Source organism: Vollenhovia emeryi, unplaced genomic scaffold, assembly GCF_000949405.1.
Source record: "Vollenhovia emeryi isolate VEMERY1.0 unplaced genomic scaffold, V.emery_V1.0 DF939208.1, whole genome shotgun sequence".
Taxonomy (NCBI): domain Eukaryota; kingdom Metazoa; phylum Arthropoda; class Insecta; order Hymenoptera; family Formicidae; genus Vollenhovia; species Vollenhovia emeryi.
Window position 1 is genome coordinate 278,647 of NW_011967158.1, and position 16,525 is coordinate 295,171.

Here is a 16,525-nt window from a genome sequence, read left to right on the forward strand (position 1 = left end):
GCTGCTTATTGAGAAGAGAAAGACATATGCCGGATATGCACCTTATCCGTTGTCACTTTTGACTTTACTAAACTGAATAATTTTTATGGTTATGCTGAGGCCTTCCGCCATACTAAATATAATTTTCAATAGCTATATGTCAACGCTACGTAGCCTTAAAAGAGCGGAAAAATTAGATTAAGTATTTGAAACTTATTTTCTCAGTCGCTTAAAAAAGTTTGAATTATTCATTTGTACACCTAATATATAGATTTACGTGACGAAAATAAATGCGGATTTTCCGCGGTCGCATATATTGGTATATAAACTTGGGTTCAATCAAGAACGAGAATGTGCTGAGACGTTCTCTTAAACGCGTTAATATTTAAAGGACATTTTTACAAAAACAACACGGAGGCTGCGTAGCAGAGCTAAGTAAGGCCGCAGAGCATCTGGCCCTGTGTAACGATGCGGTTACGCCGCGGCTGCGTTCGCGCGGTATTATCATAACGGGTAGTTGCGGAAAATGAGTTTCACGAACTTTTAAACGCGTCGCGAGAGTTTCGTCCCGTTCGCTTTCGTATCGCGCAGCCTAGGGCGAAACCGTTGGACCGCTGTAGCACGACTCGAATGGAAAACGCTTCAGTACCTAACGGTGGCTTTCTATCTCTTGCAGGAGAACATCTCGACCCCGGAGCCCACGGACATACCCGAGGACGATCACTACCCAAGTGAGCAAAACCTTTCATTATCTATATCCATTCCGTAGCGTAAACCTTGCCGAGCCCCTCACGGTCGGTGTCGGAGGTGTCCCCCTCCGAACCTTCACCCGAGTAAGGATTACGAGATCGTAGTCCTTACGAAACAAGGTGCACAGGCGTACACTGGCCGCATGCACGCGTGCACGCCTGCGTGCGTGCGTGCGTGCGTGCATGCGAATGTTAGCAAAGTTTTTATCCCTTGACACGATCCGCCCAGAGTATCTCGTATGGAAGAACCGTCCCTCGTCTCTTTCGTGCATCCTCTCGCCATCGCGGGGTCAGGTCGCAACCGTTTCGGGAATCTGACCCGAATTCTACGGCAGCGCCGCACGTTTTTACATTATTGAACCGTGTCCTGAATGATTTAAACGTCACTCCGGCTGCTGCCGGCGCGCGGCCGGTTCTCCGCCTCACCCTTTCTCTTTCCCCCCGGTCGCCCCCTCGCACCCGCCGGTTTGTTCGCCGGCTAATAAATCTCTGCTCTCGTCATCGCGCGGCCGAAGCGCCCGTCCGCCGTGTGTCACCGCTAATTCCGCCGCTCGGACGAACAAACGGAACCGCGCCCGCGCGATACGCTAGAAAATCTGCGGATTGTCCCTTTGAACTCTCCGGTCCGATTACGCGCGGTTGTGCGCCGGGGAACTACGCGGAACATCGTTATTTCAGTCGTTCCCGCGGAATTTGCGCGAATTAATAGTAAGCTCGTTCGTACACTTCACCCACCGTTGCTGCCGCCGTTACGCATTATTATAGTAAGCTGAATTGACAGATTGAATTTCGTCCGCGACGTACTCTAATCTTACGCGAACGAATTTCGGAGATTTTTGATATCTTTTATCAGGTTGAAAAAAAAACTCAAAACCTTTGTTCCTCTTCGACTTCTTGTGCTCGGATATATGTATTGTAAAGTAGACACGCGGAGGATGTAAATGATAAATTGTTATTAAACGTCGCAATTTGAATTAATAAATTATCGAAAGGGATGAAAATGGATTACCTCAAATAGATTATGTAAGATTATTTAAATGGGAAGATAAATTTTTCAGTGGATAAAACGCTACGTTTAGTGAATCGGATATTCTTCGGACATTTTCCGGTAAATCCTAGCAGGATCTCAGATGGTAATAAATCACGGTATAATAATCGAAAGGTTAATATCGGCCATTCGATTCCGATGTACGTTCGCGGTGGCTCGCGTGGCACGGATCGATATAACGAATTAGTAGTATCGAGCGCGTTACTCGGCGCCGTGCTTTCGATTACGGTTTCACGACATGCAGGAACGGTTCGTCTTCGATGTTCGGGGAGAAACGAACGTATGTAAATATCACGTTACGGTGTGCGGTCAGATAAAAGAAAAAGACGATCAATGATTCCACGAGAGAAGTGTGTAGAAGAAATACATGTACATGACACCTACATGTATACAGACACGTACACAGACACCGACCGTTCCGAACGTTCAACGAGTTTGCCTGCAACCAAATTCTTTTCGCTGGACGACAACGAGACTACTTGGGAAACAATTTGGAAACGAAAACCAAATCAGGAGGCGTTATCTGCCTTACTTACGCAAGGTAACAATAAATTGTTATTTAAGAAATTGTAAGATTAGTGGCGTCGAGTTTAAACATTCAAAATTCCGGTAACGATCTTCGTGATGAAACATCTTTTTGTTCTACGTGTACGCGGATCGATACCTCGTAATCTCCTTTTGTTTTCCACTTACACGGATTAAATGTCACGCGTTTGGCACACTGTACTTTGATTCTCTCGCTAGATAGCTATCCTTTCGATTCGCATGTTTTAATTGCCCTCCTTCGCACTATCTCGGATAATGCTCGAGTGTCGCGCGTAAGGCCGCGACTGTGTGCGATAAGCAATGAGCTACAAGTTGCGAGTAGACGAGTTCATCGATCTATCTACTTGTTCTTTGTTGCATATGTGTAGAGATAAATTCTTATTTGTTACATCTGCAATAAATCGATCTTCGTGAAATCAGTTTAGATCGATTAGAATTCCAATATGTGAAAGACTAACGTCAATATTGCCAGAAAACATCTTCGTGGCAAACGTTGCTTATCGCTGCGTCGTTCGCCAATGTCCACGCGACGGGCTTCGTCGTATCGGTCGCGATTTCGGGCACAATCAGTTGTCGGCGTCGTAATTTTCGTTTGCGTTGCGCGAACCGCGTTGTTTACTCATCGGCCCGGTCAGCGCAAGCAAACTGTTGAACGGAGTACGCGAAGAGACACACGTTATCGCTCGCCCCTAGGACATCAGTCGGTGCAACGAGACGACGAAGTCACGGGGCGTGCGACGCTAAGAATCTCCTTGGATCTCGCCAGGCCCCCGGTGGATACCTCACGGAGCGAGTCCTGTTGACAGGACGTCATTAATCGCACCGTCAAATTCTACCGCGACGCCGATCGATAATATAATCGACGTCCCCCGATTGCGTCCAAGGATAAATCAACGGCGCATACTTCGGCGGGCAGTTAATCGTAGACTCACTTGCTCGCGGGGCTCAATCCCGGCGTGGCCGCGGGGTTGGTTGGTTTTTGTCGGAGCCCGTGTAAATTACCCGATCGATTAATAATCGTAAACTGCGCGCGGTCCACCGCCAGCTGCGACGTTCGAGCTATGCGGCCTGCCGTCCGGCCGATTTATCAGTTTCGGGTAATTAAACCTGTTGCGTTATTAAATCGAGTCGACGACGTCGTCGTTTTGTAAGCTTAATTTATTCGAACCCGCGATTCGCTCGCCCGGAGCTCGCCTCGCGAGCTCAGGTAGCTGATAAGTGATAATAGCCTCCGGCCATACGAGGCCGGCCACCGGAGGTAGAAGACGAATGTCGCGACGCGACTCGCTCGTGATATAAGATCGCGTCCGGATGGCTCCGCTCGCGTATCGAGCGACTCCCGTGGGCGAGAAAAAATTGCCGAGTTAACGTGAGCCTCGCACGCGCGCCGTCCACCCGTTTGCATAATGATATCCTGACTTTTTCAAGCCAATTGGCACTTTTAATTTTGGCAGGCGCGCTCATGAAAGACCCGGATAAGCTGAAGTTGATGCTGCTCGCGTGGAATTACAATCTCCAGGCGCAGGTACAGGCGCAGGCACAGGTCCAGGCTGCCAACGCGGCCCTCTCGCCAAATAACTCGTCGACTACCACGGCTACCACCGTTGGCACACCAGTCACCAGCCAATCGGCCATTTCCACGGCAAACAACACCATTAACAACTCTACACTCACAGGTAACACTTTATTTCGCCGGGCGACATATGCGGCGTTTTCGAGTGGTGTCATCGTGTCCTAAGCCATGAAAGTGTATGCGTCAATTACGCGCAAAATATTAAGAACAAGTGGTGTTACGAATGTTTCGACTTCTTCTTGCAGATCAATTGTATGATTTTTAGCGAGAAAAGTGTTGGAAGAGAAGACAATTTTTTTTTCTCTACCCTGGGAAAAAAGACAGCAACCCATTTTGGGGCCCACAATTAGTAATCGAATTATTTGGATTGTCCGTAACTCTACTCTGGGAAAAATTTTGACCGTTCTTCTTTGTAGTTAAGCAACTTAACATTTCGGTTAGTGCCTCTTGCGTGAAAATTATCTTTGCGTTACTGAATATCGACAGAACTAATTGAGAGAATAGATTAGTGTTACTTAAAAATCTTGGATATAGATAGAATAAGTAGTTAATTGCGATTTTTAGCTGCGCGGGGTAAAATTCGTAAAAGATTAGAGTTACGAACAGTCCAAATAATTCGATCACTAATTGCGGGGCCTCAAAATGGATTGCTGTCTTGAAGCAGCGATCTTGAAGACCGTAGGTATTATATAAATTTTTCCTTCTTTCTGATAATGTTTTACACAATATTCGAAACAAACTTCTCGAAATCGCTTTTTTTTTTCTTATTTTAGCTCTCAACGAGTTCTTACCGTGAAATCATACATCCTAGGATTGAATGTCCTTAACTATTTTCAACTACGAATGAGAATCAATCGAGATCAGTGGCATTACGTGCAATTTCGACCACAACTTTGTACTGTGATTGCGAACGTCACAGGGTACACACACAAAAAAAAGAATTGCCTCACGAAATCGACAGGCGAGACATTTAACGGAATCCATTACGGGACGAAAGATGTCTAGACGTCTTTCTCTCTTTCTTTCTTCCTCGTCGCGAAAGGACTCGGCGAAGTTACGTACGCCAACGTCCCATTGATGTCGCCCTGACTGACGAAATCCCACTTATGAAAAGAACCTTGCTCCGCCTGGCGTAAGCGCGGCCGCAGGCTTTAATGCTCAAGTTTTGCGTCCTTCTCGCGCGTGTGCGGCGCGGCGCGGCGCGGCGCGGCGCGGCTCGGCCCGATGGAGTGAATTGCAGGTTTCGCGGGGCCAAGGTGTACCGGCCATTTAGCTCGTAAAGTTTTGTCGTCGCGCGCGACGTGACTAATGGATCGCCGACCTAGGACGTACCCCATGGCGTAGAAAGAGAAATTCGACGCGCGTCTCATTTGCCTACGTGTATTCGCGTATCGTGCACGCGCGTATACGTGCGCGCGGTCTCTCTCCTCGCTGTTCCACACCCACGCGTTCCTGTGAAATGCGCGTCAGGGTGAATCGCGGGGATGAGACACGCCGTGAATCCTCGTGCTTTTCCCCGCCGGCGATGAATCAGTGCGGGCGGAAAGCTGCACGCGCGAGAGATGAGGAATGCAACTGATATCTTCGAATATCAATACCTCTCTTGGAATTCGCGACGCGAACACGATGCGCATTGTTGTACGTCATCCTCGTTCATTAATCCTTACGTAATCACGCGCAGAAACTTGCATTCTTTTGCGCCATCGCGAAAGAAATCTTGTCTAAGCGGCGTCCGTTAAAACTCGATCGTTTTGAGTCGATTTCCCATATTTCTAATATGTAAGCTTTTCAGGTCTGGTTTCACCAACGTCGTTTAACCTTAAGCTTAGCTTAATTCGTTCTTTATCTCTTTCCAATTGTTACTTTAGAAAGAGACAAACATGAATTAAACCGAGATTAAAGTTAAGCGACGTTTGGTGAAACCGGGCCTTACAGGCTCGCCTTTTCACTTGCTGCAATTCTAACGCGAGATTATTGCAATGTTAAAATATCGATTGCATTTCCTAGATTCGCTAGATAAGGAGGGAAGACACGCGCTCAAGACATCGCCGTACTTTGATACCTCGCGCTCGAGAGGTCTAGTTGAATGTAGAGCCGAGTCATGTGAATGGGAGCGACGAATGTAATGCGGTAATTGTGTCGACCGATGGACATTGAAAGTTGAATATCGAAAATCGCAGAGTGGGCGCGCGGAAAGGCCATTAGTCGCACTATTACGATATCGCAAGTGGGTCTCGTAAAACGATTTTGAATTATAGCCCAAGCGCCGCGTTGTTAATGCTTATCCAAGCTATCAATTTTTTTTTCAATGCAAGGAACGTTACGATTTCCAGCAGACCCGAGTTTCGTCATGCAAAAAAAAAAGATTAAACATATATTGCATGTACTTCTAATTCATAATTCAAAGCCGCATAAAATTTTATGAAGCTAATCGTCTTTTAGTGAAACTCGGTTTTAATTAAAATTTTACGAATCCGACGGATTCGCATTTTTGAACAAAAAGATTAAATGCTTTCTACGATAAAATATAATAAATTAAACGAATTGCAAATAGCTGTAATCAAGAATTGCCCGATTATTCTACAAACTCAACACTTTTCTTGTCATACGTAAGATATTCTCAGCAACGAAAGAAACGCGTGTTAATTGTCAGTGCGTCCTTAATATAGCGATAATCGCGCAACGATCTCCAAGGCGCCGAACGTTTCCGCGCGATACTGCATGCTCTCGGGACTCGTTGTTCAGTTAGGTTGCGGAAGGATAATTCACCGTGTCCCTCCGCCTCTTCCACCTATCCTCCCTGGCAGCTATTTGAAACTGGTTTCGAAGCGGGCCTCTATATCTCGGACGTAGTCATTGCGTAATGAACCAGCCATCGGTCGAAGAGACGAGTAGATATGTATACATATATATATATCTACATATTCATATAGATATATTATATATAGATATTATAGATATATATAGATAGATATATACAGATATATTCGTATATACTTATACATATGTATATGTATGCGTATACATTCACTGCACAACGGACAGACCTCTTCTCTCTCGTCGCACCAACCCTCTCTCTTTCTCTCTCTCTCTCTCCCTCCCTTCCTCCCACGTGATGACCAGCGTAGATTCCACATCTCGCACGGAGGACTTCTCTCATCGGAGTCTGTCCACTTCATGCATTTCGCAAATCGATTTCAAGATACAGCCGCTTCTTTTGCCGCGCCATCACACGCGGGAAAAGGAGTCGTCAGTTTATCAGTCGCGAGTTACAAGTCCGCGACTCGATCCGAGTCCCAATCTCCTGATGTATTCTCGCGAAATTTGCATTTTCAACCGAGAATTCGAGGCCGTTCGCGATTTTGCGTACACTCTGCTAAGATACAAGAAGCAATTGTTTAATATTCAGTAATACGTATATCGAAAATATATTTTCATATATACGTGCCGCGTACACATATATGCATATTAGATACTTTTCTTATGTTAAGATTATTTATATTAACATGATTTTTAATATCCGTATAGAAAATAACCTTTTCCGAAGTGAAATTGCGACGCGTATTTAAAAAAATCTCTGAATCGTGCTACAAATCGAACGCTCGGAAAAGTTACTGTATTTATTTGTATATCTTGATAGAAAAGACACACGGCGATGACCGCGAGGACATCTTGGTTTCTCATCTCTTAATGCACTCCGCAGAGTCGACGTAATATTTATAATTTATAACGGACGCAACTTTCCCCAACGGACGCACACGCGGCGATTATGCTTGCGACGTATCACAAAATCACAATGTCTTAGCTTCCGGATTTGAACTATGCATCAGGACAGTCGTACATAACATTTATCTCAAGTATTTATCCTTAAAGATCGCCTTTTAGATAATAATGAATATCGCATTTGCATTTCCACTTCAAGTCACTAATTGCACTTAAGATTCACAACCGTGAAATCTACATATCAGTTATTACCCTTTTGTATTTTATTTTATACTGAAAAGTAAATGGATACATTCGAAACTAAGAAAGCTGGATGGAAACTCGAAAGATTTCAGTAATTTGTGGATCCGATTTTCGAGCGAAGTAACGAATTAATCTTGAAATAAGAATAAAAAAGATAGAAGTATTATTGGAGCATTATTTGGAGATAAAATCGGCAATACAACAATAAATGAATAAATAAATGAAGATATTGCTGAGAAAGCATCATTTTGTCAAGCATAATCGGCGAAAAGTATAAACCGGGAACTTCCGAATTCTCTTTCACGTCGACGCGAGCACGCACATGCCATCACGAGCAAAGTTCTACTATGGCCAGTGACATTTATGAGGGACAAGATAATACGTCTTCGTCCATCCTCGCGATTGCACGTTACGAGCGGTAGACAGTTTCATACCTAGCCCGAAGTACCGTGGGCGTTCGTGGCTTGTCTGCGGATTTTGTAGCGCGCTAGGCTCGCTCAAGACACATACATACGCGTACACGTACACGTAGCGGGCCGCCTAGAAAAAGAGGAAGTGCCCGGTGTGGTTGTAGGGGCCGGGGTATTAGTTTCCCTTTGCGGGAACGCGAGGTCGAGGGAATGAACCAGGAGGAGGACGAACTGCCGGGTGGGGCGCCGGCCGACGCCGTCGCCGCCGCCGTCGACTCATTTCAGGTTCAGGCCAGCGGCCAAGAGGCGAGCTCAGGAACGGTGCTAGATGGTGTGGGATTGGGATTGGTAACCGGCTTTCTAGCCCGTGCGGGCAGTCTAGCCGTGCGTCCAACTTCGCTTATGTGCGTGCTGTACCCTACCTTCTCCGACTACTCCCCGGCGATACCCGGCATATGCTCGCCGCAGGCCGGGAACCCTCTCTCGCTGCGTGCGATGCCGTACCCTCCTAGAGAGCGTTGCGCACGTACACATATACGCGTTATGTACGTGCGTGATTCTTTTCCGCGGCCGCGCGTACCACATGCACCGTATGCGTGTGCGTGTGAGAATCGAAGTGCAGCAACCTCCGGGGCCGGTGGGACCGCGTGAGCAGGAGAAAGACGGAGGAAGGAGAGAGGGAGAGGCAGATAAAAGAGGAAAGAAACGTATGGTGCCTCCGCCAGCACGTCTCCTGGACGAGGGTCCAGTTTCCTAGGTCGCCCGCTCGCGCGTTCAGTTACTGGTTCTACCGGAATCCTCCTAGAAAGATGCGTTGCGATCGTTGAACAACTCGAGGAATCAGGATCGCCCGTTCGAGCACCCGAGATAGCTGCGCCCAGATAGACTTTGCGTCTTCGCGCGGGGGAAGTTGAAGCACCCGGCGGAAAGTTGCCCCTTGACGATGCAAATGTTCCAGGACGTTGCCTTGCAACGCGTTCGCCTCGACGGCGTCTTGGAAACTACGCTCGGAAGAATTCGATTCCAGAATGCAGATTACTTCGCGCACACAGCGCGAGGGAAGTAGATCTAAGAACGTGCGCGCCCGGTTGAGACTAGCCGGATCATCAGAAAACAAACACATTTCGTAAACGTATCTCATCATTCGTCCCAAAGCACTCTTATTTCACATTATTGCTCCAAATATGTCCAATTTTCGATCTGGGCCTTAGTAATGAGCAATAAAACGTTTTTCACGTCATCATCTTTCGATCGTTCAAGGGAAGTGGTAAAGCTTGAAATGTCGAAGAATTATCCTTTCCGAAGTGTGATCCTTTACGATTTGTGTTCAATTTTTTTTAAAATTCGCAAAATCAAGCTCAGGAGAAAAACAAAAATATGAGACCGTGCACGGCCAGCAAAGTACCCGCGTGTAGATAACGGTTCGCCTTTGTGCCGCACTTTCCCCTCGTGTCGGAGTCTTTCTGTGTTTATTATTAAAATCTGTAGAGATTTAACCTACGCGTAAATTTCGAATTCGATCTCAAAGAGAGGGAAAGTTAACAGAATTCAATTTTTGTTCTTAGTAGAGTTCAAACGACTGTGCGAGAATCTCTCTTGTTCTTCTTTGCGTAAAAATAGAATCGTTTAACAGTGAAATAGGTTTCGTACACTTATAAGCATCCTAGCCGTGGAAAAAACTTTCTGGAAATCACTTAGCAAGGATAAAAAGAGGTGGGTTGAACCCACGTCATCATCAACTAGACGCAAATTCGCTTTACAGAAGCCTCTCACGTGCATGTGAGAATCCTAACGTCGCATTTGAAATGATAAACTTATCCATCGCGTTTTTTTTCTACACTGAACTTGCTGCGTGTAAAGTTGTGTGCAAAACTAAAGTTAATTAGACACACAATTAAAATTTCTTTTGAAATGTACATCCTATATTTAAGAGTCAAAATGTATCTTGTATATTTACGAGAACAGTAATTTGAGCAGCGTGTAGAAAATTAACGCGAGCCCGCCCGGATGGGCTTTGTACGGATGCCCCTGTCGTTGACGTGCGATTGTACGAAACGGCAGCCGCAAACCTGTCTCTCTCTCTCTCTCTCTCTCTTTTTTAATTGGAACCAAGGAGAGCCCCAGGTGGAAGAGGTCCGCGAGGCTCGCTAGCCTCTTTATGATCCCCCTGCGGCACTCCCTGCCGACAATCCATACACTTCTTCGTACGTGGAGTCTCTCGACGGCCACGACTCGTACCTGTCCCCGTCGACATCCTCCTCGTGAAAGCACCTCTACTGTACATTCTCTCCTGGGATCGTGACGGTAGAAGACCGCACCGCCTTTTAACACCTTGCACACGCTATCGGGGCTTATTACGGGTTTTGAGAACGGGTCGCCGTTATTATTGTAGAGAAGAAACACGGTCTACACAGCCGACCGAATGACGGTCCAATCTTACTGTCGTCGACACAATTGACATGCTAAGTTTCATTCTGCCTTCCAGAGAGAGTCCAATGCAATCTTGCCTGCCTCGAACCTTTCCCAAGGCGAGAAACCTTGGCTCGGTATCACTTTTTTTTTATTTCTTAAGACTTCCGCAAGAATTTTAATACGGTGAAATTAATTCTGAGCGAATTGTAATCCAGTTGGAATAACGGAATCATAGAGGTATCGATAAGAAAAAGTTTGAAATCAAGGTTGCAAACTCTAATTATGTTGTCGAGATACATACACGTAGTGCGCCGATACTACTGTACTTATAACCGAGGCTATAATCCAAAAAGTGAAGTACAGCCAAGTGGGGTTGCTTAACGAAGACGGCGTGAAGTAAATTAACTTCTGACTCTTTGGCTATCTGTCAATATTTTATATTTATCCCAAATCTCTCGCGCCGACTTTATTATACAACAATTATTTATCAGGTATCCAATCTGTACACTGAGAAAAATGTCCGATTAAATATAATCGGATAATCCAGTTACATAATACCAAACGGATATATCCAATTAAGTTGTATATCCGATGAAAAATGTGATCGGTGCTTCAATAAAATTTCATCGGATAATTTTCGTCGGATGTATCCATAACTTAATCGGAAAATGTAATCGGAAAAATTAACCATCGGAAACACTATTTAATTGGATTATCCGATGGATAATTTTTCTCCGTGTAATATTGTTAAAAACTCGCCCAAAGAAAGCCTTTCGTGAGATACCGAAATTCAACAGTTGATATCGGCAATAACACGCACGTGCTGCGGGTATAAGGCTAAGGGAGGCTCGTTTAGGAAATGCTAACCTTCTGTTCGATCATCCCTAATCAGTGTGGTCACGCGAGCCAAACGTACATCGCGTTTATCGTTATTATATTCGCGGGATAAATACCACCCACATGCCTCCCTCTCTCTTTCCCTCCCTCCCCTCCCTCCCTCTCTCTCTCTCTCTCTCTCTCTCTCTTTCTCTCGCTGCTAGTCGTGTATCTAGTCAGCCGCACATGACCGGCCCTCACTTGGCCACGGCGTGGGAAGGGAAAAAAATATTCCCTTCTTTTGTTCCAACCAGCAACGTTCTCTATTCATAAATCGAAACAGCGCGAGGCGGCGATCTAATCATCGCGGCACGGCGGGCATTCAACGAGAACATTATTATTTTCCTGGCATTGCCGCGATGGAAGGCTCCCCTTTTACCAGATAATTACCGATCGCGAATGCAAAGTGTTTCTATCACCAAATTTGCGTTATTAATTAGTAGTAATTATTAAAAATACCATTGTTCATATTACGATCATTATTGATGCTAATAATACTAATAATGTCCATTTCAATAAATGACATTTAAATAATAATAATTAATTATTATCATTACCGTTATTAAAACGTTAATTATACCTGTACGAATACGTGTCTGATTGAAGGGAATTACAAAAATTTAGACTTTAGACTTGGCAGAGTGTGTGCTAATCCATTACCAAACGTTCATTTCCGCAGATTCACGGAACGGCTCCTCGGAATTGGTGGACATGCCACCGGTAACCGTGTCGAATTTGAACGCCGTGACGGGCGTCGGTAGCGAGGACATGGCCTCCTTGTGGGCATCTTACGCCATGAGTTACGCCAAGAAAGCGTCGCCGCCGGCGTCGTCGGCAACGCCCTCGCGGTCGGATCGCGAGCGCGAGTCCAGTCCGCCCGGTGGCGAGGGGACAGGAAGCGCCCACGACGAGACCAGCAGTAGTGGTAACAAGGAAGACGAGGACGACGATGATATAGACGCGGACGAAGGACTGGACCCGAGACACCATGATCCAGAACGTCTCAAGGCGTTCAACGTGAGTATACGCGATTCCATTACGTAGCTCCGTAAAATTGGTCCCTTCAAACGCGCGGAATATTCGAGAAATATCTCGAATCGAAAATTTGCTAAGTAATTAAACGACAATTAGCGATAATTATTGTTCTCGTTACCCGATACGAACTTGGCGAATCAAGATGCATAACGGTAATCGAATTACGGGTCGTGCAATTGCGGTCTAACTGGTCGCTTTATGCAACTGTCGTTGCAAGAAAAGCGTCGTTCACGCCTCGGACGGGGCCAAGGGCCGTGGCAGTGGGAGAAGAAAACGGCAAGGGAGTTCGAGCGGAGAAGTTAAGGCTGTCAGCATATTGGCGGCGCGTCGGACCTTACCGAAAAACCCTAATTATCGTAAAGTTTTATGAACGGTTGCGCCAGAAAGCCGACTCGCAGGGGAACAGGGCATGCCATTTCTCTCTCAGTTTTTCCCCCCCTCATTTCTCGTTTCCCATATATCTCTTTTTTTTTGCCCATTTTCCCGCGCGTGAAAGCCAAGCGGTCGTAGTTTCGCGACGGCTGCCGCTGTTGCGCTAGCTCCTTAATTAATTACAATTAGTTTAATAGAGTCCCGGTGTTGCGCCCCACCGCCACTAAATTCTTAATTCCTTGAGCGGTTAGCGAGACTCGCGTACCAACTCTCGCTTAATTCACTTCACTAACGTGGCCGTTGCGTTGTGTCTCGCGGCAGATGTTCGTCAGGCTGTTCGTCGACGAGAACTTGGATCGCATCGTGCCGATTTCGAAGCAGCCGAAGGAGAAGATACAGGCAATCATCGATAGTTGCACGAGACAGTTTCCCGAGTTTGCCGAGAGGGCCAGGAAGAGGATCCGAACGTACCTGAAGAGCTGTCGAAGAAACAAACGCAGCAGAGAGGGCCCTTGGGACGCCGTAAGTTTTCTACCGCGTTTAATCGTAGGATAGCAAGCCAATTAATTTCTTTTTTTTCCCTTTTAAGTTTTGATACATATTCGAGCTCAAAATTGCAATTACGCGAATTTTAGAGTTGCGTTCCGAATGTTTCGGGATTTTCGGGTCTGGTCTGCCTCGTCAATTAAGATCGCGAGCCTCGAATGATCCGTTTGAAATTTTGTTCACGAAAGCTCGGAGCATTCTCGCGGCGTGACTCAAACTCCGGTATGCGGCCAGCGATCACGGATGTGACGTAGACATTTCTTTTTAGGCCAGACCCACACCGGCACACTTGACCTCCGTGCAGGCCGAACAAATACTGGCAACGGCCTGCGAAAACGAGAGCGACAATGCAAAGCGCATGAGAGTTGGTTTGGAGCCGGTGTCACAGCCCATGCCAACTCTTCCTGCCGCCACGGTGAGTAATAATGATCGAAGACGCTGGAGAACTCGCTCAAGAAACACGAAAGCGATAAAGTCCTTCTATGAATATATGTCATCATTATATGTAAGTATGTGACGCAATTTACTTGCGTCTCCGGCACGTGTACAACGATACGATACAAGACACCGAAATGTATCGTCGATTTGAAGCCCCTTACTCTCCAAAAGTCAATCAGTTAATTATCACTGATAACAGTTATAAGTATAGCACTGAATTATTCAGTGTTAAATTTATAACTGTAAATCAGTAAATATTCGCTGTTTTCAGCGATAATCCACTGATTAACTTTAAGAGCACTGTTGCCCCCCCCCCCCCCCCGCGAAGATTGCGTGTGTTTTCACGGACGTTTTTCTAAATATCGTCTACGTGGACGAGCGTTAGACGCTACACGTGTACAACCTTCGAACACTCTTGCCGATGACCGGATTCATTAATCAAGCGATTTTTAGATGAGAACTCGCGGATGTTTGCACGATGCGCTTATGAGTCATAAACTGAAGTATGCAAAGCGATAACTTGTGGCAATAAATATAAATCTGCACGAGAGTGAAATTGCAATAAAAAGTAGATCAACTACTTGCTGCGGTATCGAAGTCAACATGAAACGAATTCGAGATCATGCCAAGTATTTTCTACATAAAGCCACAGATGACATGACAGTCTAATAAAATATTGAGTAAATGATAAGTTGGTAAAATTTGTCAGCATTTTAAGTAAAAAAAAAAGCATCTTCGTTATTTGTTCCTAGTGTTACTGTTTTATCCAAACATGGCTGTGATGCATCACGCAGCAAACGCGTGTACAAATCACGTAGGAATTCTGGCAACTCGCTGGCATTTAGATCGAGCCTCGCGTGAAAGGGACTATACCTTTAATTATCCCTTAATACATTTATACATTCTACTGTACGCATTTGAATTTTGTCTTCTCTCATCGCTACTGAAATCAACACTTGTTATCGACCTAATAACATTGATTATTATTCTAATGGCTACGAATCTCAATAGATACAGGGTGTGACAAAATAAATAATATAAATATATGTTATAAATAAGTAAAAAAGCAGAGGATAATAAGTGTCACAGAAGACGAAATGTGATCCAAAGGGCAGAAAGGAAAATGCGAACGGAAAGAGGGCAAAGGAGAGTCTCGATCGCGAGTGAACGTCGTAGTCTCGCGTAGCATTATCGTGCGTGAAAATTCGACGAGCTCCTGCGCAACGCCGACGGCAGCGTAATATACGTGGACGGAGAGCTAGGATTGTGATATAGGTACCGCGAGAGAGGCCAGTGATAACCCGCGGGTCGCGCACCTCTCCCACTCTGACGCAACTCGCGCACACAGATCGCGCACCGCGGAGGGCCGGCGGCATAAGCAGCCTTCGACCTCGTGAAAACGGCTGCGCGTGCGGGACGGGAAGACACTGAAAATATTCTTGGGAGTAGTGGCAGCGTAAAAGAGTGGCGCGCGGGACGAAAGAGAGAGAGAGAGAGAGAGAGAGAGAAAAAAAAAGACCGTGGACTTTTACGCGTCGCGTCTGACGCGCGCTTTCACGCACCGGAGGAGAACACGCCGACGTCGCGCGATTAGTCTCGCGTATCCGTAAATTTCACGGTACGTTACGCCGGCTGCGCGAAGCGGACAGTTTCGTATTCGAAGAGCCGCGCCGAAAAATTGCCGCCCGGCGACTCGATCGGCGCGAGTCGGTTTGATTCTTGAAAATTCACCGGCGCCCAAGCGGGAAAAGCGACCGGCGTTAATCTCGCGGACGCACAAGTCGGCTCGTGTTGACGTCACGCGTGTAATCTCGGGGACGAGAGCGTTCAACGATTCGGCGATATGGAAGCGATCTCGACAACGTTTCTCGCGATTAAAACTTGAATGTTCGTCACCTATAGCCTGCACGCCGAGTTCGTTGGCCTTAATAAAGATAGCTCGCGAAAAAGCGAGCAAACGGTAAACCGATCGCCTCGGTATTTCGCGCACGAGACGTATAGATGCGGACGGTAGCCCGAGCCATCCAATTCCGCGCTACTCGGCGCACCTAATCCTCCTTCTCCTCGTTTCCCCTCTTTCCTCTCTACTCCCAGCTGGTTCCTTCGCGGGTCTCGCAGTTGGCGAACTCGCCGCCGCTCTCCATCGCTCCCTCTCTTTACCTCACCATGTCTCGCACGCAAACGAGAAACTGAAACGCTCGCGGTCCCTCGTCGTCGGCCCCTCCGACTTATCTACTTTGAAAATCCCTGCCCGAGAAGGAGACGGAGAAACAGAGAGAGACCCGATAACCTCTCCGGCGACCTAAACCTAACCCATTAAGGAGAAGACCTCTCTCTCTCTCTTTCTCTCTCATATACGTATACCGGGGTTCGTGCGCATCGGACGAAGCGGCTATCTGCTCTTCGTGGCCACCTATATAATTGACGTCAACGCACACTGCTGGCCTTTCATAAAAACACCTCCCTACATCCGTTTTACGCCGCTCGAAGATTTCATTCCTCCGTGCTCTCGTGCCCGGGCCCTCTTCCCGCACTCCTCACGATCTCTCGACTCTTCTCCGCATTCTCCTCCTCC

At 46.5% G+C, this 16,525-nt stretch overlaps 1 protein-coding gene across 7 annotated transcripts in view; it reads left to right on the forward strand.

The window, feature by feature from the left end:
- LOC105561338 (nucleolar protein 4-like) overlaps nucleotides 1-16,525 on the forward strand; it is a 67,171-nt gene that overhangs the window by 45,098 nt on the left and 5,548 nt on the right. For 3 of the 7 annotated variants that reach the window (XM_012011212.1, XM_012011213.1, XM_012011215.1), the window contains exons 2-7: nucleotides 656-710; nucleotides 2,090-2,317; nucleotides 3,777-3,998; nucleotides 12,239-12,576; nucleotides 13,288-13,488; nucleotides 13,781-13,927. In XM_012011212.1, the coding sequence (XP_011866602.1) occupies nucleotides 656-710; nucleotides 2,090-2,317; nucleotides 3,777-3,998; nucleotides 12,239-12,576; nucleotides 13,288-13,488; nucleotides 13,781-13,927 (1,191 nt within the window). The remainder of the gene's footprint in view (nucleotides 1-655; nucleotides 711-2,089; nucleotides 2,318-3,776; nucleotides 3,999-12,238; nucleotides 12,577-13,287; nucleotides 13,489-13,780; nucleotides 13,928-16,525) is intronic. The other 4 variants (XM_012011216.1, XM_012011217.1, XM_012011218.1 and 1 more) reach the window with 2 other exon arrangements.